The sequence below is a fragment of the Pinus tabuliformis genome, chromosome Q (assembly GCF_031772625.1).
Source record: "Pinus tabuliformis cultivar Carrire ecotype Pingquan chromosome Q, CPIR1, whole genome shotgun sequence".
Lineage (NCBI taxonomy): Eukaryota > Viridiplantae > Streptophyta > Pinopsida > Pinales > Pinaceae > Pinus > Pinus tabuliformis.
In genome coordinates, this window is record NC_142296.1 from 1,297,500,328 (window position 1) to 1,297,527,159 (window position 26,832).

The following is a 26,832-nucleotide window of genomic DNA, read 5'->3' on the forward strand; positions in this document are numbered from 1 at the left end:
CACCTGGATCAAGTAGCTAGGGAGGATGGCCTAATGCCATTACAGGAGGAGCAGATTGAGATTGAGGAGGCTGATATGCGAGTCTTAGCACCATTTTCTTTACAGACTAAGACATCCACCAGTAGACTTCTTACGCTGGCCACAAGACCTTCCATCTAGAGGATGGACCATTGCCTTTGCTCATAAAAGGAGCAGAGGGAATTGAAAGATAGATTCTAGATTGATCATTGTAGATGACTCGTGCTAATGAGATACATTTAATATATCTTTCATGTGATTTTGTATTGTGTGTTCTGTTTTGATTCTTGATTGGGCAGTTATCAGTTTCGATAGTTAATGGTTGATTTGTCATTTAGCATCTTACTCTTCTTATACATCGGTCTTTTTTTCTACATTTTATTTGGCATTGTGATTATATGGTGTTGTTGTTAGTTTATATTTAAACAAAATGAAAAAAATGAATTTATATTATATTTTTTAATGCTTGCCAGACTTTGCCGATTTTTTCCCCAATGTGTCCAATGCCCTAGCTTTTTTTGGTACTAGATTGGATTTCATTTAATGAAGGGCTTTCCCTGTTTTCTTCAGCTTGATGGTCGTGTGAAAACATTGCATCCTGCTGTGCATGGAGGTATTCTTGCAAGAAAGGACAAGCAGCATCACATGGAAGATTTGAAGAAGCATGGAATTAGTGAGAACATCAATTTGAGCTTGGTTTTCAATGTATTTTTGTTACAAGTGTCTTCTTTCATGATGGAAAAATCGTTACTGTCAAATTAAATGATTAATGTGTAAGTTCTGTTTATTATGTTATCAAGATGGGTTATACGTGTTTATTAGGCTGTCTAGTTTGCGGAGGATCATATTGGCCTGCTTTTGTGCCAACTCCATTGTTATTACTTCAGTTTGTATCATGGCAATGCTGAATTTGTACTTTCTGCTTTTTTAGCATATTGGTATGTAACAAAATGCTTTTTTGGATGGGTTGCATTTTAAACAGTGGATTATAGAGTGAACTTTAGAAGAGTAGGATTAATTAGTTATAGACTGAGGTGAAAATTATGGTAAAGAAGAAGAAATTTAAAAAGTTGGTTTGGGCCATTTGATCCAGGAACATTGAGTAAGTAGCAACTGCTACAAAGTAGCCTTGTAGATATTAAAATATATATTATTTTGCAGTTTAGTGAATTTGTTGTTGTGAACATGGTAATATTATGTTTTGACATCATTTAGTTCTAGTCTTTGCAAGCTGTGCAAAAGAAGTTTATCTTATCAAATGCAGTTTTGCACCGTCTCTGGCTTAACCCACTCGATTTTAATTCTTTTGCTTATTTGATGTTACTGGAATTTTCAGTGGGCTTGCCCCAGAATGTCTAAAATTGCAGTCTATATTGGATGTTGCATTTACCTTTAGACACCTATGTTAGATTCAATAGACAAGTCCTTATTCTTTCCATATTCTAATTAAACAGTCTTCATTCAAAATGATGATGTTTTTCTTCAAAAACAGAAAAAGAAGTTAATCCTATGTATCATTTTCTAATTGTTTAATAATTATTGAGATACAGGGACATTTGATGTGGTAGTTGTAAACCTTTATCCATTTTATGAGAAGGTTTCGTCACCTACTGGGATATCATTTGAGGATGGGGTTGAGAACATTGATATTGGTGGGCCAGCGATGATCAGGGCAGCTGCCAAGGTAGGCTTTTATTTCAGGAGAACCTACATGTGCATGGATCCTACATGATACTTTGCTTGATGCTTTTTCCATCCCTTGTTGTAGAACCACAAAGATGTCCTGGTGGTTGTCGATTTCACGGACTATCCTGCTCTCCTAAGATATTTGCAAGGTGAAGAGAATCAAGGAGGTGAGTATTTCCGAAGAAAGCTTGCATGGAAAGCTTTTCAGCATGTTGCTGCCTATGACTCAGCTGTATCAGAATGGCTTTGGAAGCAGCTTGGTAGAGGTAATTCTTGAATCAAGTTAAGGCTGCTTTAAATTATAAATTATGTGGCAAGTTCTATGGCGTTTCATTTCTTTAATTTGCAACAGAATGGTTTTCATGAGCAGAGGAGTTTCCACCAAGCTTAACTGTTCCACTTTCAATAAAGTCTCCTCTTAGATATGGTGAAAATCCTCATCAGAGGGCTGCATTTTACATTGATAAATCCCTATGTGAGGTGGAGACTGGAGGCATTGCAACTGCTGTACAACATCATGGAAAGGTAAGGCATATTGTTTAAGTTGTTTTGTAAATTTCTGTGATCATACAAATGTTTGGGCTTCAGGGATTGTGGAAAATGTAAGTCAGATTAAATGGCATTTTTTCAAGGGATATCAGTTTATAAGCTTGTTTGTGAGTGACATACTTTCTTCTTATTTAGGATTTAGAAAATAAAATGAGGTGGTTTCATACACCAGTTTGGTTTCTGGCTTGGCCTTCACCTTAAAATTGGAAAAAAAATGGTAGCTTGAATCCTTCACTTTGCAAATATGTCTGTGACTCTGTCCTTTGTATTGAGGCTTCTAGTAATCAGGTTGCTGCTGGGACAATGTTCCAGAGGGCTATCAGTCAAATTGTAATGAACATCACTGTTCTTTATGGGACCAACCATAAAGAGGCAAGAAATCATTTTTATCCTAATGAATAAAAAATATATTTTATTGTCAAAATGAATGATGATGATTACAATGACTACATGACCACAGATAAATGCATCTTGAAAGAGGGTCCTGTGAAAGGTACAAGGTATACCATCTTCTCATGTTAGTTCAAGCTCTATTGTTCAACCACTTAACTCTGAAAAGAAAAGAAGTGAGCTCTTCCATATTAGAGTCATAACAAAGCATACTAAAATTGACATGCTTTTTTATAATGGTTCCCAAGTAAATCTCATTTATGAAGCAATTGTCAAGAAATTAGGACTTGAAAGTTGAAACAAAACCTCATGTTAAACCTTACCCTCTCGGATGGGTATGTGATAATGCAAAGCCGCAAGTAACAAAACCGTGTAGACTTAGATTTGCTATCAGTTCCAAGTTTATAGATGAGGTTGAATTGAATGTTGGGAAGCCCTTATTTGTATGAGAGAAAGACCATTTTTTCAGAAAGGAGAACAAGTACCACCTCTTTAAGGATGGGATTGAATATATTATAAGAGCTCATTGCATGAAATCCGACATCTCTCTGGTGACTACAGAACAATCGAAGAGGCTTGTGAATGCAAGGAATATTTTTTCTTTCATTTTTGCAAAAGGCAATGAGGCATGTGATCTTGAACATAAGAATGAAATAGTTAAGTGTGTGTCTTGTTGCACTCAAATTGTCTAAGTTCCAAGGAAGCGGAAGTACCAACTTTTTCAACAAGGATCATATAACATCTTAGCAGTCCGTGTGTCATAGTCATCCCATTCTGCAAGTTATATATTGTAAATGATCTTAGTAAAAGCATGAGTCTATGTAACCACCTAGGTAAGCCTATAATTTGATGACGAATTCCATCCTAGGTGGTTTTTTAATCTCACTAATTACGTATGTTTTTCGACATGGCTAATTAGAAGAGTTTTTTCCCTCCAGCGTAAAACCCCAAAGCTAGGGTGAAATTTTTGTCGAATTATTATGTGAGTCCTAATGTTTTAGTAGAGTTTGATGTAAAAGTGGTTTGGGAATAATTTAAGCTAATTGGCTTAATTATTTTATTACAAATCACTTGGTTTACTAGATCATCTTGAGTCGCAGATGGGTTATGTGTCTTGAGGGTCTTAAACGAATGTGTATTCTCTCTTTGAGTTTTGTAAAAGAAAAATCATATGTATTAGAGGGTTGGAAAAATAATTAATCTCCTCATGTGTAAATTAATTATTTTTTTTGGAAAAATAAAATTAATTAGAGTTAAAATTAAATTGTCTAGGAAAATAAATTCTCCAAATGGAAAAATTCGTGGGCCTTGAAAGAATCAATTTTTAAAGGTTCTCCACAAAGGGAATATTGTCATTTTCAAAGAAATTTGGACCCTTAGACCTTGGTGGTTAAGTCAAAGTCAAAATTTTGAGGAAATTAACTCTAAATAATTAATTTAGAGCTAATTAAAGTGGAATTAACTGATAAATTCGAAAATTCCTGAAAAATAAGAATCAAGGGCCAAGATTAAAAGATTTTGAAGTATTTATCAATGACCAAGATTATTTTGACAAGGATCAAAGAAATTAGCCATTATTTTTCCATTTGGAGAATTTATCTACAAATTAGAGAGTCATTTGAGTCTCTAGTCATCTTGATCTCTGGGTAGAAATGCTGCTGAAGCGTTGCGTAAACTATTGTCCCACTGAGAACTATTTTTTCTATCATAATAAAAGACTTTGGGGTGCAATTCAAGGTGTTCTTGCTTATTGATTTGTGGTATGTGCTGACTATGAGCATCTTTATGTTGTGCTGAATATTGGTAAGATTTGTTTTTTCATTAGATGGAGATAAAATCATACTATTGATAGTTTTGCGCTAATCTTAGGTGATTTGATTCCCCATGTGATCTGATAGATTATTTTTGAGATAAATACATAGTGTTTGTAGGTATTTCAGTCGTTGGCCTCCAAGTTCACAAACTTGGGCAAGAACCATTGTTGCTTGGATCTCTAGTTTTTATATGGTGGATTTAATCTTCGCTTGGGCTATAGTGAATCATTAATTTTTCTGAAGTATTTTAGCCATTCTTTCAAGTAAAAAATATTAAAAAAAATTATTTTCTCAAAATCCATTTAAAAACCCATGTATATTTTGTAAATTAAATTGTAAATTGTAAATTGTAATTTATTTTTTCTAACTTGGGTTGGGGTTTTAGATTTATTTTGTATATATTTGGGGTTTGGGTGTTTCTATTTTTATTTTTGTAGGTTAGATCAAGGAGTTAAGTGGAAGAAGAGCTAGATCTAGGCCCTTGAGGGTAAGATCTAGTCTCTTGGAATTTTTTGCAGGTTTCCCACAGAGGAATTTTTAGAAAATCAAAGAGCTGAAGCATAATTTTTTTTCAGAGCAAGGGTTTTCAGTTTTTGACTCTCCGAGGGCCAGATCTACCCCCTCTAGGCCCAATGTCTCTCTCTCTTGGCCTGCATAAGCCATCCTTGCCCTTTGCGTCATCCTTTTGGCCCTCCTAGGCTGGCCGTTAAGCCTCCGTAGGCTTGTGTAGGCCTCTCCTCTTTTCGTCCCTCCTCCCTTAGCCCTTTCTCCTCTTCCTCCTTAGCCGCAGTCCTCTAAGGGTTTGCGGCTCCCTTGTGGAGCCTTCAGGCCCTAGGCCTTAGGATTTAGGCCTTGGGGTTTGGCCCCTTGACCCTATTTTTCCAAAACGCTAGCCTTTCTGGGCAAAGTGTTGGCCTTGCTTGGCCATTTCCAGCCTCCTTGTGGCCCGATCTATCATCCTAGCCCACTTATCCCCACAAATTCGCTTCCCTTGTCCTTGTTCTCCAAATTTTGGCCTCTTTTGCCCCAAAATTGACCTGAAACCCTAATCTGAAGATTTAAGGCTAAATACTTGGCGGTTTTGCAGGATTAAGGTCTCAAAATTCATATCTAGCAAGTGGCAAGATAATCCCAAAGTTTCAACGATTTTCAACGGTGGGATCTTCAAGGCCTTCGGCTCAGGGTTTGACCTCCAAACCCTCATTTTGCTTCCTTAAAATCATATTCTAATTGGTCAAAACTGATTAAAGTTGTAAAATCTATTTTTTCACAAGTTTTGGCCACTTGGGCATCTTTATTTTGACCTAGATCTAACATTTTAGCTTGCTATAAATTACTGCATATCTGTGAAATTCAAGTCTGAAATATTTTTGAAGCATATATTTAATTAGGACTAAAATTTTGAATTTTCAGTTTCCCAACAAAACTTACTATTTTTATACAGTTGGGGCAGCACATTAAGTATTTTTAGCTCGCTGATCTATAATTAATATACGGCTGTAACTAGTTTATCATTTCTGAATTATATTGTCTAAAAACTCAAAAAATCATTTTTTTTTTTGATTTTGGTGAAAAATTTCTATTTTGAGAAAGTATTAGGCAACTTTTTTTAGCTGAGTAAATCTGCTGATCTATGGAAAATTCACTGCTGTCATAAACCTATCAGTTCTGAAAATCGCTGAATCAAACTCTACTAAAGCACTCAACTTGGAAATTTTCAAGTTTTAATTTTGCCATTTATGGAAATATTGGTTATCTATTTCTGGGAATTTTATCTTGCTGATATGTCACTGTTTCACTGTTGAAATAAATATATCAGATCTGAAATTTTCTTAGTCAAGCCCCAAAAAATCCAAAAAATTGTTTTTTTCTCAAGTTTAGCAAATTTTTACTATTTTTAGGCATTGGTGCTGACATCATTATTTGCTGATCTGTGGGTCAACTTACTGCTGCAATTTATACTTCAGATCTGAAATTTTGCTAAAAGATACATCTTGAGGAGGCTAACATACATATTTTCTAAGTTGGCATATTTTTGTGATCTTGGGCAAGCATAAGCATTGTTGGTTTAGCATTTTCTTATTGCTGTCATAACATTCGTTAATCTGAATTTTCTGAAGAAGTAGTGCGGATATAATCTGTCATAAATCTGTGATCAGCTTCTTGATTAACTCTTGTTAGTATTTGACATCTTGAGTTATTTGATATCTTGTAAAATTTGCACTTGCATCCATAAACAATTTATCTTGTTTAAGATTTGCTTTTCGCTATTGTTAAGTACCATTTAAAGGTCTCTAATCAAAGTACTTAAACAACTTAAGGGAATAGTAACTCAAGATAAACTTCATTCATAATCTCTTGCATAAGCATCTCACATAGGCAGCGGGTGTCCATCCGGTCATTTGATTTCAATTCATAAGAAGTAAGAATTTGTGACTTCATTAAGGCACTGGTTTCATAATAGAAAATCTAATTTAATCATAATCTTGCTTGATTCCAAGCAAGTGGCTAGGCCACTGTTCTGTGTCTCCCAATTTAGTTGATTTTCAACTTGTTTTCCTTCACTTCATTCCATAGGGATTACCCCCCAGAGCTTGTTGTTGGTAGACAACTAGAATGGAGTGGGCATGGATCAAAGTGGTAGCCCCTGTCCTGAGCATTGTCGCGGTGCTTGTACAATCCAGGCGACAACATGTCTAACTATGAGGTGTTTTAGGATCCGCCAGAGCTGCAACATGCAAATTCGCTGCATGCAAATATCAAGGATGTTGTTAATTCATTTTCAGTAGCATCTATGTATTCACTGTCACTGTTGATGTGTTGCGCATGGTTAGTAGTTGAGATGAAGAATGCAAGTAGTTGTGAAAGAATGAGAATGATTGATTATGTTAACATTTTAGTTTTTATCCTTGTTATCCAGTTTGTTGTGATGAGCCAAATGTTCTGAACATGATAGATAGATATAAGGCAAGTGGAGAGGCAGTACCCTGAGTTCTTTTCTAAATGAAAAGCTTTTGGTGGTCCAAAAGCTTTAGTGGGGAGAAATGATCTAGATGGATCCCTGTGATTGCCAAAAATCAAAGTCTTCAAGTGTTGACGCAAGGTGTGCCATGTTGAAGAGCTTGGCAAGAACTTTTCAATGTTGCTTGAACGGGCTCAAACAGACTCGTTATGGAAAAGTTTTAGTATTTTGAAGTTTTCGGGAAACATGCAGAAAGGCAGCAGGGTACCATGTGGTAGCACCACGGGAAGACACGTGGCAATGCATCAGATGATGTGGTAGTACATACAATATAGACGTTGATGTGGCAGTATAGGTGGATCTATCAACATGTGACATGTGGTAGGTTGATTGTATGGGGTAGGTGATGTGGTACTGATGTGGCAGGATGACTCAGTTGACAAGTGGCACAATTAATAAGTGACATGTGGCACGAGTAGGTGATGTGGTAGTCGTACAAGACATATGGCAATAGGCGCAGTGGACATGTGGCAGAGGTATGACATGGCATCTAAGTTGGCAAGTGACATGGCAACAGTCAACATAGTGGTGACATGGACCAATCAGAGGCTGCCATATGGCAACCTCTGATTGGCTAAGAAGGTTTTAAAACAAATCTTTAGATGGTGTGGTTGGTTGGGATTGAACCCTGGACCGACAGGTAACCAACCCAGTGACATACCAACAGACCAATGAGTGTTGTTGAAACCTATGGTAGCGGATTGCTATAAAAAGTTTCAAAGTCCGACTTTGTTGGAGAAAGGGCGCCAACGGGGTTCGACCCCAAGAATTTCAGGATTCCACAACAACACTGTGACCACTTAGACTATTGGTGGGATATTGCAATCGAGGTAGGGCAATCCCAATTTAAGTTCTTCAACTCTATCCATAGTTCAAAATAGGGTCAATAACGAGATCGACTGGATGACTTACCCAATTATAACACAACAATCCAACCATATACCAATGTTCTCCATGCTGCGTTTGGAAAGTTGACAATATATTATTTTGATATGACAATATTGCAATGGTTTTGAAATCCAAGCGGCCTGCGGGCTTGGCCCCAGGTCTGTTCTATTATGAACAATATGTTTTGCCAATGCACCATAGGTATATAAGGTGCTAAGATTGTTGAATCTAAGTGTTTTTGAGCATTGATTAGTCTATGTATTGAAGAAGAGAGTTGTTTTGTTAGCCTTGTTTTGGGTAGTTTTGAAGGGAAAAAGGTGGTTTCCTTGATACCACTACTTTTGTTGCAAGGTGAGGATAAGTTGTAAGTTGTTTGGGGAGACCAAGTGATTAAGAAAATTTTGCATTTGAATAGAAGCAGTCACTCGATTGGAAGCAAGACTCAAAGACGTAGATTAAACACTGGGTGAACTCCATTATCAAATTTCTTCTATGTCTCTCTATTTCTTTGCTATTCTTTCTTCATTTTCAGACCTTAATTGCTCATTAAACTTTTTAATTGAGTTATTTCATTCACATTTAAGTAATTTTGCAAACAAGGTATAGATTTTTGGATCAGGGAGATAGGGCATTGAGGTAATAAGTAAAAATAAAATAGAGACTAGTGGCAACCACCTGTGCGAGGAGGAATAAATGTGCAGTTAGAGCTATAATCACATTTGTTGGACGTAGGCAGTGGGGCAACCATAGATGCATGCAGAGATGTCGTACAACATAAGTGTAGAGGAGCCACAAGGGAGATTTGTCACAACCTTACATAGCTGAAAGGCCGTATGGGTTGTAATGAAGTAGCCGCAAAGTCCTCAAGGTTGTATGAGGGTCATATGAGGGCATGAATTACGGATGAGTTAGATAATCATAGAGATGGCAAGGTACAGAGACACTAGGTTACAACAGACTTGCAGATTTGCCAACAATGATTGGTGGAGGTCAATTTTCAGTTAGAGGGGACGGTACTAGTCAAGAGTTTGGCAACAGTTGAAAATTTTGTGGGTGTTTTAAATGACCAAAATATAGATCCACAAGGAGATCTTAGCAGATGTATAAAACAACATCATTTATTTGTTCTTGTGGGTGTTAGAATGACTTAGCACAAGGCAGTAATTATTAGATCTAGAGATGGCAACAACGAGTCTCAGGTTTGAAGACCGATTGGATGGAGTATCTAACTTCCTACCTTGCAAGGTAAGGGTTAGCTTGCTGTTGAAAGAAAATGGCCTTTGAGAGATTGTTGATAAGAAAATTCAACCACTAACTACCAACAGATGCAACACAGTTGGCAACCTATGAAAAGGAGGACAATAAAGCTAAGTAGGTCATCATGGATGCGACGAAGGATCATTTGATCCCCCACTTGGTAGAGTAGAAGACAACTAGAGAGATGTTTAAGGCTTTAGTGGACTTGTTCTAGAGTGACAACATGAACATGAAAATGATCTTGAGAAACATGTTTAGATCGATTTAGATGTTGAAGACTGATAATGTTACCATCGAATTCATGAAGATCACATAGATACGTGATCAACTTGTTGCCACTGGGGAGAAAGTGGAGGACGTAGAGCTCGTAAATGTGGCATTGAATGGTTTTCCCTAGTCATGGGAACTGTTTGTCAGGGGATCCTACTCTTGGGAGAAACTTCCCAATTGGCAGAGGCTTTGGGATCACTGTATCCAGGAAGAGACTTGGGAGGAGTCTAAGGCTAGCAAGCAAGGAGATGGAGAGGAAAACCTAGCTCTAGTCAGCACGACCAAGAAGGGGAAAGGGAAGGGTTCCAATGATAATAGTGAGGGGCAACCTCTTAGCTAGGTAAATGTTGAAATTTGGACAACTTCGGGATGGATTCCCTAAGAGAAATCCAGTTTCCCCAAGGGTAAACCACCTTGCCCCGAGAAGAAATTAAATTTATTATATCATCTTGTGCAAGTTAGCTTGCCACCTTATTATTATTGTTGGGCATTATGTGGCAAATAAATAGATAAGAAAATAATGTTATTATGGCACAAGTTTAGGTCGGCTCCATTATTGATGGCACCCTTTCACCTAATCGAATGCCTATATATTAGTCCAATTTGTGGCTCATTTGAAAGCACATCACAAGTGTAATCGTCATTGGAGAAGGACATCGAGGTAACCGCTAGCCTTATGGAGTCTAGCTGCAATGGAGAAAAGGTGTGGTTGATCTCTTTTCTTGTGATTGGTCTAAGCCGAGATAGCCAGCTTGTTGGCAGAGTTGGAAGGGACAGTTTTGTGCATGTTTTGGTGGTTCATTTCTCTTGAGAACAAGGCCGAAGTTTCTGTGTATGTTACAAGAGGGCCGAGCCTTAAAAAGAAGCAGATTTGAGGTCGCTCCACCTTGGAGCAGACCTTTGATTAGGGGCTAATATCTCTAGTAGGACAACACATGAGATTAGGGCTATAAAGGTGAAGGGTTTGTGTAGGTATTGAAGTAGTTTGGAGGCTGAGTTGTAGGGTTGACGTACAACTGTACAGGTGCCCTAATCAGGGCCGAAACTTCAGAGCTAAAGTGTGCATAGGGCCGAATTTTAAGGGCAGAGGTTGACATCCTAAAATGGTATGTAATTGTCTTCTCAAGTAGATGATTTGCAAGGTAGTGTAGGTCTAGGTTGGACAGGTCTGTAGAAACTTGTGTACAATTGTGAAGGGCTATTAGAGAGTAGCTAGGAGAGTCCTAGTATCTATTGATTTGAGGTAGCATCGGATGTGCTCTAGCCACGAAATTTGGTGGAGAGGTTGGGGCACATGAGATCTCCAATACCTAGAAAGGGTTTGGGCAGATTCTAAACAGATTAGGAGATATTAAAATAATTAATATTTTTAATGGAGTCCCTAAGTCTAAACTTAGGGAAAATAAAATATTAATGTGTATTAATATGAATCTGTGTTAGAGTGGTCCAAAAGACATGGATCAAGCCAGATCGAATCTTAGCCGTTGATTAGGGACTTAATCTCAGCCGTTGAGATGTCAACAGGAAAAGTATAAGAGGAGGCTTGAGGGTCACTTGGAGAGCACACCAGATGATCAGTCATTTTATTCTCTAGAGTGGGGTTTGCTAAGAGAGATAGAATCAGTGATCGGAGTTGCAGTTGAGGGGCATTGAGTACAAAGAGATAGAGGCAGAGATAGTGTCGGGAGATCAGTGTAGGAGCCAGAGAGAGTGACGTAGTAGTAGCCAGGGTTCATGCAGAGGCAGCGAGGAGCTGCGCAGTGCTTTAGAGAGGCCAACATTGTTGACGCAGAGGGCCAGAAGGCTGATGTAGAGCCTCTTGAGGTTGACACAGGCCCATTCAGGGTGATGCAGGGTAGAGAGAGGCTGGCGTAGTCCAGAAAGGCAGGCGCTGGGGTTTTTGGGGCAGATTGGAGTTGAGGAGCTGTTGGAAGGTTTATGCAAGGTTTCAGCCAGGACATTCGTCTCAGACTGAGAGGTACTACTGCTAAGGAAATTCTTTGTTGGGTAAGCCGGATTTGGCACCCAGATTGTACTCTGAAATTGCTTAATAAGCAAACCCTCAGATCGCTGCACCGGTTTTCCCGCATTGGGTTTTTCCGGGGACATTAGTCCAAAAATAATGGTGTCATGTGGTGTGTTTGTTCTTGTTTCTTTTAGTTGCTGATTTGTAATATGTTGAGCATGCACTGGTGTTTATTTTCAGTTTTTTACTTTGTAAATAACTTGTTAGAGAAAAATAACAAGTAGGTAGGAATAAATCAGAAAAAGTGCATGAAGGGTTTCTAACTAAGGAAAATTAGAAACTTCAACATGGTATCAGAGGGTGATTGCAGATCACAGGAGGACTAAGAGACATCAGCCGAGCGGAGCAATAGCAACAGAAAACAACTGTCTCGAGGTGACAGAACCTGTTTCTAGTAGCACAGAGGCCAAGAAGTGTGACGCAGGCTATCCAGAGCCACGTATAAGAAGCCGGGAGCTGCGCAGAGCCTCAGAGAGGCTAGCGTTGCTGATGCAAAGGGCCAGAGGGCTGACGCAGGGCATCCCAGGGCTGACGCAGGGCATCCCAGGGCTGACGCAGAGCCAGCGTTAGGCAGAGAAGGGTTGACGCAGTTCACAAAGAGGTAGTTGTTGGAGTCTAGAAGGTTGCAGAAATATTGCAGAGTGGAGCTGGTGAGGTACTGTAGTCAGAATAGTACCTAATAGAGCAAGGCCAGAGGAGTTGTTACCGAGGGTTTCTAGCCGAGGAACTTGGATCAGCAGTGCAGTTGCACAAGACGATCAGAGTAGGGGGCATCTCGACAAGCAGCAGAAGGATTTCCAGGAGGGAAATCAGGACTCAAAGGGAGTCCAAAAGAGAACTTCCAGACGGGAAGTAGAGACTCAGAGGAGTCAAACAGAGAACTTCCAGGAGGGAAGTAGAGGAGCGTCATGGCACTTCACGGGGTAAGAGACTAGGATAGACTGGACGGAGCATCGAACTTTGTAGTTTGGAAGGCTAGAATCTTATTAGTGCTTGACAGGAATCGTGTCAAGAACTTCGCCTTGAAGGTTATAGCTATCCCAGTCGACCCCAATGATAATGACAAGTACGAAGAGGCGATGGCGAGGGCCAAGTGCATTATCCTTGACGGGGTCAAGGATCATGTGGTACCACATATAGCTGAGAAGGAAACGACAGTTGAGATGTGGGAGGCTCTCAAGAACCTATACCAGCATACTTCTGTGCAGAGAAGAATGCTGCTCGAGAACAAGATGAGGTCATATCAGATGAAGGAGGGTCAATCGATTGACATCTTCCTCAGAGGACTGAATGAGATTCGAGACCAGTTGACTGCTATAGGAGCGACACCGGATCGGGAGCTTATGGTGAGGACAACCCTGAATGCTGTCTCAGAAGATTGGGAAGTGTTTGTCTAGAGTATCCTGGGCAGAGGGACTGCCCTACCTTGGGACGAGATGTGGGTAGCTCTTCGCCAGGAAGAGGTCAGACGGTAGTCGAAGACAAGTAGCAGCAGTAAAGGGATCAAAGTTCAGCAAGAGGAGGAGGATCTGGCCCTAGCATTTGAGGGAAAGCAGGAGAAGCGGAAGAAGAAAGATCTCTCCAAGATCAAGTGCTTCCACTGTGGGGAGATGGGTCATTATGCGACCCAGTGCCCAAGGAAGAAGAGTAAGGGAGAGTCTTTCGAGACTAAGGCAGTGCCAGCACGAGCAAAGAAGGAAGTTTTGACAGACGATGACTGTGCCATGAGTGCACACGCACCACTTGAGCAGAAGTGGGGAGACATCGAGTTGTAGTCACATGGACTATAGGCGATGAGGGGAAGGATCCTTGAGGTACCCAGCCTCTTGGATTAGACCTTGCTACGGGAGCCCCAACGAGGAGTAGCAGGACTGGTTGGGTGGGTAGAGACGGATGCAGTTGGAGCGGTAGAGAGAGCTACAATGCAGGAGTCCCAAGCCAGCGCAGAGCTAGCAGGCTGCAACAATGCGAGAGGCACAGGAGTGTTGCACCAGTGCAGGATGGCACAAAGAGGTGTGCAATGATGTGAGATGCAGGAGAGTTGTTGCAGCAGCGTAGAGGTCAGAGAGGGAGCACTTGTCAGCGGCAGAGGGAGCTTCAACATCAGTGGGTGTTTCTAGCCCAACAGGGAGGTCAGTTGGGAGATCAGTTACTTACTTCTCAATAACTGAGTTGCAGTGCAATAATGGGCAGCATGATGCAGCTTGATGAGAGGAGGTGCAGTTCAGATGTAGTGCTGGGAGAAAGGACCAGCAACAACATAGACGTAGAGGGAGTTGTCGTACAGATGCAGCAGTGGCAGTGGCAGAACCATGGGCAACAATACAGGAGGCAACAATGTAGAGGATGTTGGGCAGGAAGGCCTAGCATCAGCACAGGTACCGATGACGGATGATCAGAGTAATACTCAGTGAGGAGTATTGCTAGAGCACAGTCTTCGCTAAGAGGGAGTGTTGATTTGGGGTAGCATCGGATGTGCTCTAGCAACGAAATTTGGTGGAGAGGTTGGGGCACATGAGATCTCCAATACCCAGAAAGGGTTTGGGTAGATTCTAAATAGATCAAGAGATATTAAAATAATTAATATTTTTAATGGAGTCCCTAAGTCTAAACATAGGGAAAATAAAATATTAATGTGTATTAATATGAATCTGTGTTAGAGTGGTCCAAAAGACATGGATTAAACCAGATCTAATCTTAGCTGTTGATTAGGGACTTAATCTCGGTCGTTGAGATGTCAACAAGAAAAGTATAAGAGGAGGCTTGAGGGTCACTTGGAGAGCACACCAGATGATCAATCATTCTGTTCTCTAGAGCGAGGTTTGCTAAGAGAGATAGAATCCGTGATCGGAGTTGCAGCTGAGGGGCATTGAGTACAGAGAGACAGAGAAGCAGAGATAGTGCCGGGAGATTAGCGCAGGAGCTAGAGAGAGTGATGTAGTAGCAGCCAGGGCTCACACAGGGCCACGCAGAGGCAGCCAGGAGCTGCGCAGTGCTTCAGAGAGGCCAGTGTTGCTGATGCAAAGGGCCAGAAGGCTGACGCAGAGCCTCCTAAGACTGATGCAGGCCCATTCAGGGTGATGCAGGGCAGAGAGAGGCTGACACAGTCCAGAAAGGCAGGCGCTGGGGTTTTTGGGGTAGATTGGAGCTGAGGAGCTGTCGGAAGGTTTATCCGGGGTTTCAGCCGAGACATTTGTCTCAGATGAGAGGCACTACTGCCAAGGAAATTCTCTGTTGGGTAAGCCAGATTTGGCACCCAGATTGTACTCTGAAATTGCTTAATAAGAAAACCCTCAGGTAGCTGCACCGATTTTCCTGCATTGGTTTTCTGGGGACATTGGTCCAAAAATAATGGTGTCATGTGGTGTGTTTGTTCTTGTTTCTTTTAGTTGCTGATCTGTAATATCTTGAGCATGCACTGTTGTTTATTTTCAGTATTTACTTTGTAAATAACTTGTTAAAGAAAAATAACAAGTAGGTAGGAATAAATCAGAAAAAGTGCATGAAGGGTTTCTAACTAAGGAAAATTAGAAACTTCAACAGTATAGTGGACAAATAGGCAAATTTGTCACTGTGTGCGCCATGTGGGCAGTGTTGTGGAGCCCTAAGGATTGACCTTTGAAGGAGCTAAAGGGGATCCAAGAGGGCTAGTTATCAAGCCCTAGTTCATTGAGTTGCAGAGAGGCCATCTTCATTGATAAGAGAGCATCCTCCAAACCTTAAGTATGTCATCTTTGGAGCAATAGTGTGGCAAAAGTGGGCAGTGTTGTGAAGTCCCTATGTGCCAAGAAGGAGTAGCTCTATGATAAGGGTTTATATGTGCCCTAATCTTTTGTGATTGGACAATGATGTATGGCAGTGCTACTTGTTCTTATGATTGTGTTGTATGGCAGTGATACTTATCGCAATAATAAGTGACAATGATATGACCGTGATACATAATAGTGACACATGCTCCTATGTATGCTAGTTGAGATAGAGATATATGCTACTTGTGACAGTGATATGGAGGCAACCCTTATGGTATCATCTGTTGATCACTAGAAGACCTATTAGAGGTCTTGTGAATGCCTCCTTGATAGTCTTGTTTGCTGCCATCTCATGGGGATCTTGTATGATCAAGGGTTGGCCATAGGACACCTAATGTGATTGATATTGAAAAGCTTGTGTCTCATTATAATTATACTATTGGATTGTATCTCAACTGAACATTTGATGAATATCTAAGAAGAAGAATTGATTCTAGGTTTTCCCTTGTGGGGTTTTTCCCTAGTCTCTGACCAAAAATCCTGGTGGCTCTATTATGTATGCTTTTCTTCTAATGTTCCTTACTGTTCCGTTGCATTGTTAATGTTAATGTTCTCTCTACATAATTGCTTATGATGATATGGGGTGAATGTAATGTGAAAATGTTGAAAATATTTTAAAATGCAATTATCTACAACAAAGAACTATGTAGCCCTTAGAACTTTAACAGTAAGAAGAAGGACTTGAACAAGTTCAAGTGCTTCATTTTCCACAAGAATGGGCACTATGCATCACAATATTTGGAGAAGAAAAGGGAAAGGGGAAGTCAAAATAGCAACATCAACAAAATAGCGAATTTCGACGACTTCTCATTGGTCGCATGTTTATCTACCAACTGCTGAAATGTGGTTGTCATTGATATCAATCCAAGTAGCACTAGAAGATGCCCCGCCTTTGACAAGGAATTATGACAAGGAAATTTAAGGAATGTTTGGTCACAGTCACCTTTATTGGATTCTTCTTGTCACGCCGATTCCAACGGTATGTGGCTCGTCACAAGGGTCCTCTTGATTTGAGAGATATGCTTGTTCAAATATGAAACCCCCTCTTGTGGTTAAAGTCCCCATAAAGAGATGAGGTGGCAGCTTAGCATTGGTTAGAACATTATTCAAGTTATAAGGTTCAAAAGGGATTTTATTTAAGAATTAATTCAATATTATTATGGAAAAATACCTTACGGAGGTATTCTAAGTTTAAACCAAGTCATCCTACATTTGAGTAAGGGTTTTGGCTTCAAATTTTCAATTCTCAAATCTCCCTCCATCTCAAGTCAGCCTCAATTAAAATTGAAAATCTCCCTCCACTTTGAATGTTGGCTAACCCTCTTAGAAGACTCTTTAGACTCTATAAAAGGAGGTTCTCGCTCTCCTCAAAGGCAAGTGATTCAGATGCTAATCATGTGAAAATAAGTTTTGTGATACCCCTTTGTCCAAGAGGAGTCCTGAAAATCTACTTGTGAGGTCGGATATTTGTAAGGGTTTTGGAATTATGATTTGGTAAGTGTTTTGCAAGCTTATTTGCAGGTGGTTCTGAGCTAATTTGTATGTTGTTGAAGGATTAATTCCATCCGTTTTCTCTAAGGTCTACTTGGCCTCCCTTTTGAAGGACGTCTGCATTATTTCAGTTGGCTGGTTTGTCTAGGAGTTTCGGTCCTCAAGAGCTCAAGTATGTGAAGTATTAGCTATTGAAGCTTAGTGATTTTTCGGCCCCCTGAAGGACTAATCCATGAAACTTCTGAAGTTGATCTAACAAATCTGAACGGTTGGTTTGGGTAACAATTCTGGATTTGATCATGGTTGTTTGCTTGTGAATGGGGTCTCACTTAAAGGCATTCAACCTCTATTCTGAGGAGGCATTTCTTCATCCCCATTAAGGCACAAACCCAAACCATTGAGACCTATTTCAAGGACGAGTTCGTTGTCAATTTAAGCACCTGTTGATGTTTTATTTCTTGCACTCTTATCTGGAAATGTTATGAGTTTTTCAGCCCTGTTAGGGCACATTTAATCAACACAGACCTAAGTCATTATGAGGAGAAGGTGCGGCCATGTGGCAGAACAAATTCAAAGCAGTCCGTGACACAAATTTGAAGCTAGTTCAAGGTGAACCGCGGCCTATGGAGAGATTTCTTTCAGTCCTGTAGATATGTTGACGATCTGAAGTCCATACACTAACTGTGATACACTTACACTGGGGTTACTCTTTTGTTCAGATTTTTAAACACAGTAACATCCTTTTGAATGCAAGATCTCATGTGAGAAGTTGAAGTTCTGGTAGTCGGTCTAAGTCTATAGAAGCCTAATCCGGTGGGTAATTCAAAACCTTACTCTCATACTAATGCATAGATCTCGGTAAAGCATTAACGTGGTTGAGGATGGCCTGGAGTTCGATTTTGTGACATTTCATTAAACTTGAAAGTATCATCACTGTTTCTAATTTTCTCAGACTAAAAGGCTGTAGCAGAGGTTGGTTAGTGTTTGCAGATCTGTTTGATTTGATATGTAAAATCTTGATCCTGTTCAGAGAAACTTCGATTTATGGCAAACATCTGAAATCATCCATGGAGCATTCTATTTGATGGTTTGAGTTTCAATGGCTATTTGCAGAGAGTATTTGAGAATAAGGCCTGTAATCTTTATTGTAAAAGATACTCTCTGATATAGTAATAGCATCATCAGTTTGAAGGCATCAATAGACATCCTGAAAAGAAGCTTCATTAACAATAGTAGGTACAGTGGCAGAGGCATCAACATATCTAATCCTAAGTGTAAGAAAACATCTTCAGGCATACTATTGACAATAGGAAAATTCAAGGCATCTTCGGGTACATTAGTGACAAAGCTCACAAGGTACATGAATTTTGAAGTGAAATTGTAATCCTGAAAGTTTTGAAGAAGTCTGGTCTTTATTGTATATCTGAAGAATATATTAGCAGGAAGGGTTTCATTGAATATTCTTGTAAGTGGGTCATTATCCCTGATATGGGAGCCCACAACTGTTTTGTATCTTATTATCATTTTTAGGGTGGTAGGGTGGTGCATGGCAAGAGATTGAAGTCTCCTTTAGGTTGTAGCCCAAAAGCACTTCAGGGTGGCAGGTGTTGCTAGGGCAAGTTGAAGCTTCCAGGGTGTTGGAGCATCCTATCATTAGGGGAGTTTTGAAGCCTAAAATGGATTCCTAAGAAAAATGTACAACCAAAATAAACTTTATAAAAACCAATAGGATTCAAGATGATGATGTCAACCATGGGGGGTGATTCACCATTTTTGGAGTAAAAAATAAAAAGATAAAAAAATAATAAAACTATTTTTTCAACTCGTATTTTCAACTTATCTCTTTAAGGTTTTACTCAAATTTCGAGTTGGAGTACTCGTTGGATGCAAAATTTAATTTTTCATCCAAGCAGTATCCATGTTGCATACTTTCGATTGACCCTGCTACACGAAAGATGAGAAATACATAAAAAAACGTGATTGTAATCACATTTTTCATGTATTTCTCATTTTTCATGTAGCAAAGTCTATCGAAAATATGCAACATGGGTACTCCTTGGATAAGGAATCAAATTCCATAACTAATGAGTATTTCCGCTCAAAATTTGAGTAAACCCATATGGAGACAAGTTGAAAATACGAGTTAAAAAATAGTTTTTTCTTTTTTCCCTCTAAAATTTGATGATGCAATCTAATCTTATTTTATTATTTCCACTATTATTTTATAATTTCGTTAGGAGACCCATTTTAGATCTCAAAATTCCCCTAATGTAGTGGCAACTGATAAAACTAAGGCGTTGGAGCGTCCTTCCAGTTGGAGTTGGTAAATTGAATGCTTTTCTAGAGTACTAGGGATTTGGGGCTTCCCTTTTCAGTTGGGGTTGAAGCATATTTTGTACTCATAAAATTATTAGAAAAACATTTGATGGCTTTTCCTAGAAGGGTTTCCACCTAAAAACTTCTTGTGCATTATTCTCTTGATGTGTTGATGTTTACTTTTTGTTAATGCTCTAAAAATTAATCAATTTACTAATTGATAAAAAATACTAATTCACCCCCCTCTCAGTGTTTCCAACACCAACACCATCACAAGGAGTGCTTGGTACTTGGATAGTGGTGCATCACGTCATATGACAGAGGCACGAGAGCTATCCAACAATTTGATGGAGAGAGACTCAAATTTACATATGGAGCTTGGTAATGATGTTGGGTATGGAATAAGGGGTGTTGGAACCATTAAGTTCCAACTCGATTAAGGAGGGATGTTGGAAGCCAAGGACGTGCTATTTTTACCAGGACTAAAGAAGAACTTGCTCTAAGTCTCAATGATTGAGGACAAATGATATGAAGTCATGTTTAGGAATAGGCAAGTGCTCATTCATCTAGGGGAATCTAGCCTAGACACAACAATAGCCATCGATATTATAGAGGCAAACTTATATAGGTTGATGGGCAAACCTGTTCATGCATTGGTACATGACTTTGACAACCTTTGTGCAATATGGGACATTTTCACTACAAGGCATTGCTGTTTCTGAGGGAGATTGTCAATGGTCTCCTCGGTTTCAGTATTGAACAGTAGGGCATGTATAGAAGGTGTGCATTTGGTAAGAATGTCAATGCTGCTTTTCTAAGCAGTGAGAGTAGGTCCAAGGGGATATTTGGATCTCATTCACTCAGATGTATGTGGACCGATGTTAGTGGCATTAGTTTAGGGATCACAATACTATGCCACATTTATTGATGATTATTCTAGGAAAACCCAGATCTTCTTCATAAAGACCAACGATGAGGTCTTCAGTTGGTTCTGAGAGTTCAAGGCTCAAGTGGAGAGCTAGATAGGCAAGAATATCAATGTCTTGAGATCAAACAATGGGTCAGAGTACACGTCCAACGACTTACACTATTTTTGCAAGGCTACAGGGATCAAGAGGGAGATGGCAGTCTCGTACAACCCTCAATAGAACAAGGTTGTAGAGAGAGAATCAATCCATCATTGGTTCTGCCAAGGCTATGCTACATGACTAGGAGTTTCTTATGTTTCTTTGGGAAGCGACGTGTAACACCGCAATTTATGTGCAAAACAAGAGTCCTCACATAATATTAGGGGATAAGACTCCTAAGGAGGCTTTAATAGGAATGAAGTTAGATATAGGACACTCGAGTCTCTTTGGCTGTCTAGTTTATATCCATATTTCCATGGAGAAGAGGACACAACTGGAACCTTCAGGATAGAAGGGGGTTTTTGTTGGGTATAGCGAGGCCTCAAAAGCTTACAAGGTCTTTATACCAACACAAAGGAAGACAATTATGAGCAAAGATGTTAGTTTCAGGGAGAACTTGGCACTAGGAAGTCTCATGAGTTGCTACCACTAGTGACAGAGTGTAGTGACCTTCCCTATGACACTAACTTAAAAAAAAATAAATATAAATAATGCAATTAAGTTTGGAATACAACCATAAGCAAATAAATATTTTCAATTTAACTAAACATTACTAACGACATCCATTCCAAGATCACATAATACAATGTATAATGCATAAGTGTTCATAATCTACAATGCATTCCACATATCATCTATTTTCACATTCTGGTAACTGTAGATACAACCAAATCATGTAATAGAACCTCATGAATACAACTTGTACTGTTCAACCCAAAGTGGAGTTTCGATATCGGCCTTGCCACTACTTGCACTCCTTTGTTGTCGTTCGCCTCCAAGTGTGAATGTTGATGTGCTCTGATCGGATGTAGTGACCCACCGGTTGACCTCCCAACTTACTCCTTGGGTACTCTTCTTCCCCATGGTCCCTTGAGCTGCAATGGGGTCGTACAATAGAGGAAGTGAGCTAGTTGATAGAGGTTAGTACTCTTTGGCTCAGGAGCGCCCTCTCTAATGACCTCCACCTCACCAAACTCACTATAGCTCGTAGCCACTCACAATGACATAATCTCATCCATCCAACAATAGGGTAAGCAAAAGTCCCCTCTCCCATGGCTTGCCCCTTCTTTTATAGGAGGCTTCATAGGTGACACTTGGCACTTCATGCATAATTAATTATTTTTATTAATCCAAAAGTTTGATTATTCACCCACCCATGTGTCACCCTCTCACCAAGGCTCTCCAAAATTATTTACTTAAATTTTAATTCAAAAATAATATTTTTCCTCACCCCAACAAGACTCCCTATTTCTTCTCCTAGTTGTCTCTTGATCCCCCTTTTCTACTCCTTAATTTGTGTTCATTACTGAAGTCAACTCAGATTTGGTCCCCTAACTACCTCCTAATTTAACTCAATTTGCCTCTTAGATGGATATTCTTATGTTGGCTCTTGCCACATGGAGGTTCTCTAAATTTCTCTAATTTAATTTATTAATCTTTATTTTAATTCACCACCCTCTTTTCTTAATGAAGTTTAACTATTTTAGGATTAATCTTTATAATTAACTCTATGTCCCTCTTCCCCTCTTTTACCTATTAAAATACTTATGTACATTATCTACCTAATATTTTTCCAATATGGGAAGGGTAGAGTTCTCAAGGTACAATATTTTTATTTCTTCCTATTCTCCCTTTACCCCAAGTTTTATTCTTCATTTAATTGCCTTGGTTCTTGTTGGAAAATCCATGGAGTTGGTAGTTAAAACGATTTCCCTTATTATGATATTAACTTGTGATGTTTTCATTATTAGTATTGGATCTCTCAATTGTCTTTTCTTATCATCAGGATTAATGCCAAGCAACAAAAGAAGAGAACACAAGATATAGGCACGTTGCCAGGGCAAAACCCCCCTTTTGGGGAAAAACCTGTCACAAATTCTTCCTTCAGTAGATTCAAAATATGAGACGACCATGACCCTTACAATCTAGACTCGAGACTACCTCCATCCATCAAGCCAACCTTGTCATGTTTCAGTTCAATAACTCCTGTAGCAATCATTCTTCTTCACACTTGCAATGGCACCGAACTTGTAGCACTGATCTCACTGTGATAACATTAGCATCGAGGCTGTGATACCAAGACTTCATCACTGTATTAACATTGAGCCATTCTGTGATAACACCGAAAGATATGCACTGTAGTATTATTGAGATATAGTCACTGTAATGTCACCAAAATGGATTCATTGTAGTAGTGCCAGAACTGTGATAGCACTGAAGTGTGTCCACTGAAATGTGTCCTCTGAAATAGCATCAGAATGTACTCACTGTGATAGAAACGAAACTGTGGTAGCACCGAACTGTTCATTGTGATTTCCGCACTTGTCTTTAGCGAGATTACTTCTGTGATTTAACCCGAGCTTTTCCCTGTACCGAAACATGTCTCTGAAATCTTATCCGAACTTCTATGTGAGTGATGCAAAGTCCTCACCCTTGTATATATAGTTGTTGTCCAGTATGAAATGCGCCGACATGAGTATTTTGAAGAGTAGTGTTTCTGTGTTGAGCCGACATGTATTCTTTTGAGGAATCCAGCTAGATGAGGATTCTTTTTGAGACTGACATCAAGGAGACTTTGATGGAGGAGTTTTGACATGTCAATATAGACTTTGACTCAAACTAACAATCCTAAAGCCTTCAATGGAGGCTTGACCTATGACAATTGACCCAAGCGTGAAACCCATGCTTTAATAAGTCAATAAAATAATAATAATTTTTTTTTTGCTTTTCTTTTGACAAATATATTACATTTTGACTTTAAGTACAATAATGAAGACCGAACCTAGTTACATTTTCCAACACTCCCTCTTAACTAGGGAGGTATTCATACATGATCAAAGAGATACATGGAATATCTCAACACATCATCTATGAAGAAGTTTCGGCATTACAATGCCATGGACTAGATTCTTGACGAGGGAAATCTATCCATTGATTTCTCAACAATTTAGGCACCACAATGCCACAGACTTGATTCCTGACCAGGGCAATCTATCTGGGTGGGAATAAGATGGACTCGAGCTTTTAGGCTTCAACCTCTCTAGGTACCATTAGGCTTACTTGCTAACCATCAACCTAGAGATCCAGGTGTGTTTCAGAGCTCAATGACCAATGCCACCCTTCCAACTTCGGGACCTAGACATCAACACAAAGTGTCAACTAGATGTCCTCCCAGGCAATGCTTCACTCACAAAGCCTCAACACCCCTTGATTCGACAAATCAAGGACAACAAATCTCTCTCGATCAAACTGATCGGTAACCAACATGCTATCAAAACCTTCGAGAGATTTACTTGTACAAACACAACCCCAATCAATAATATACTTTCACATGTACATAATCAAATACAAACCTCTGGGGTCTTCTAGACAACTTGATGTTGCTTCTCAACTTTTCATAGTAGGACTATCAACCAAATCTTTGACAAAAGATTCCTCAATCATACACTTTTCCTTTCCTACTTCATATGTAGCAACATATTCTTCAATCAAATCTTGCTTTCCTTCTTTCAGCAGCACCTCAAAATGCATTCTCCAATTTCCTTCTCTCACTCATGGCCTTCACTAAACTTACAACTGTTAGTCCTGGTCTAATGCATGACACATGAAGTAGAGAACCATATTTGTCACTTCCTCTTAATCAGAGAGGATCTAATCATTCCTGTACATCCTCTTATCCTAGGGAGATTTCTTTCATTCAAGCTCCCTCTTAACCTAGGGAGATTTCATCCAAGCTCCCTCTTAACTTAGGGAGTTCTACTTTTTCCTTATGTCATTACCATCACTATTCACATCATGCTTATCACATCAACGAACATCTTCACCATCTTGAAGATTGTGTACCTGCACAACTTAGATAGCAAGTACAACCACATCTATAAGAGCATGAAGTTAACCATATCAAAATCTTATAACAACGGAAGCATTTAGACTTTACAAACATAATCAACAAGAGACTATACTTCAATACTTCAACTTCTTGCCTAGGTTTAGTTACAAACCCTAAATCACATTCATAGCTCATCAAGATATCACACTCATTATATCTAGGGTTTCAATATTCTTTCAACGACAAGTTCCTTCATATAGAAAACCCTAGAAACAAATCAAATCAATGAATCTAACAACTTTCAGAATTCATATGTTAGACTCCTCACTAAGATTTTATACATATCCTAGATTTCATACATGAGCTTCAACAATCAAAACCAATCACAACTTAATCAACATCATGACTAGCATCTACTAGGGTTTGATATTCGCCCTAGATTTTCATCTTCAAATTCTCAGCAATCACTATATAGATTCGTAAATTGCAGACAGCTATACTGGATAATTTAACTACTACTAGGGTTAGCTGCTAAACCCTAGATTTTCCAAACCTTAGGACTCATGATCGCTAATACTTAGGTCAACACATATATCTAGGAATTGATCAGCGTATCATAAGCACATCATATGCAAGCAATATATTGACCTAGAACAGACTAGGGTTTCAACCAAATGAATACATACCTAGGGTTTCATTCTTATGACTCTAGGGTTTTGCTTATAGACCCAACCAAACCCTATAGATTTAGGGTTTCATATCATAGCAAAGCAAACCTTATTATTCCAAAATTTCAAAGGTTTGGGATCTTAGACAAACATCATTCAACCCTAACAAGTTAAGATTTCATAATCATATCGAAATCCCAAACATGATATCATCAATGAAAACTTCAAATAGCATTTCACAATAACCCTAAGCAGTTTTAGGGTTTCAGACATTAGCATACCCTTAGGCTAGGGTTTTCTAGAGAACTTGTATAGGGTTCTATACAGTTAATTAAGAATATAAGGGGGGGTAGATGTTGGAATTTCTAAGTCTAACTATTAGAAACCCTTCATGTACTTTTCTGATTTATGTCTGCCTACTTGTTCTGATTAATTAACAAGTTATTTACCATGTAAATACTGAAAATAAATACAAGTACATGCTCAACACATTACAGATCATCAATTGAAGGAAACAAAACAAGCACACAAGTGACACCGTTGTTTTTGGATCAATGTCCCCAGAAAAACCCAATGCGGGAAAACCGGTGCAGCTATTTGAGGGTTTTATTATTATGTAGTTTCTGAATACAATCTGGGTGGCAAAACTGGTTCAACCAACAGAGAATTATCTCGGCAGTAGTACCTCTTTACTCGGAAGCAGATATTCCGGTTGAAACCTCGGATAAACACTCCGACAACTCCCAGCTCTAATCTGCCCCACGAAAACCCCAACGTCAACGTCTAGGGACTGCGTCAGCCCTTTTTGGCCCAGCCTCTGCCCAACATCACCCTGGCTTGCCTTGTGGCAGCCTCTGGAGGCACTGCGTCAGCCCTTAGAGCCTCTCCGTCACCCACGCTGGCTTTTTGAGGCACTGCGTGGCTCCTGGCTAGCTTTGCGTGAGCCCTGGCTGGTTCTGTGTGAACCTCTGGCTGGCTCTGCGTCCCTTTCTCCCAACTTCTGCGCTGATCCTCCTGGTACTATCTCTGCCTCTCTGCTTTTGTATTCACTGCCCCTCAGCTGCAATCTCCGATCACTCTTTTGACTTCCTTAGCAAACCTTGCCCTAGAAAATCGAAATCTTGATCAACTTGGTGTGTTCTCCAAGTGACCCTCAAGCCTCCTCTTATACTTTCCTCGTTGACAATTCAACGACCGAGATTAAGTCCCTAATCAACGACTAAGATTAACTATGGCTTGATCCATTACTTTTGGACCCTTTTAACACAGTGTTATATTAATTCACATTAATATTTTATTTTCCCTAAGTTTAGGTTTAGGGACTCCATTAAAATATATTAATTATTTTAATATCTCCCAAACTGTTTAGAATCTGCCCAAACCATTTCTGGGTATTGGAGATCTCATGTGCTTTAGCCTGTCCACCAATTTTCGTGGCTAGAGCACATCCGATGCTACTCAAAATCAACAATAGATTTATCAAGCGATGAATCATCCAAAACAAGAATCATTATGATTCAACATAGCTAGACATAACGATGTTAGTAATGTAATGCATACTTCAAAAATAAGATGATCATATTTTAAGAGAATTTATAAAATGTATAGTTTAAGATATACCTGGAGATGTTCCATGTCAAACCTGGTAAGGATTCCTTGAAGTATTTTCTTT

The 26,832-nt window shown here is 39.4% G+C and overlaps 1 protein-coding gene across 1 annotated transcript in view; it reads left to right on the forward strand.

The window, feature by feature from the left end:
* Window positions 1-26,832, forward strand: part of LOC149224567 (AICARFT/IMPCHase bienzyme family protein) — a 155,836-nt gene that overhangs the window by 72,369 nt on the left and 56,635 nt on the right. The window contains exons 4-7 of the mRNA XM_089386161.1: window positions 589-691; window positions 1,569-1,702; window positions 1,787-1,970; window positions 2,075-2,229. Of these exons, the coding sequence (XP_089242287.1) occupies window positions 589-691; window positions 1,569-1,702; window positions 1,787-1,970; window positions 2,075-2,229 (576 nt within the window). The remainder of the gene's footprint in view (window positions 1-588; window positions 692-1,568; window positions 1,703-1,786; window positions 1,971-2,074; window positions 2,230-26,832) is intronic.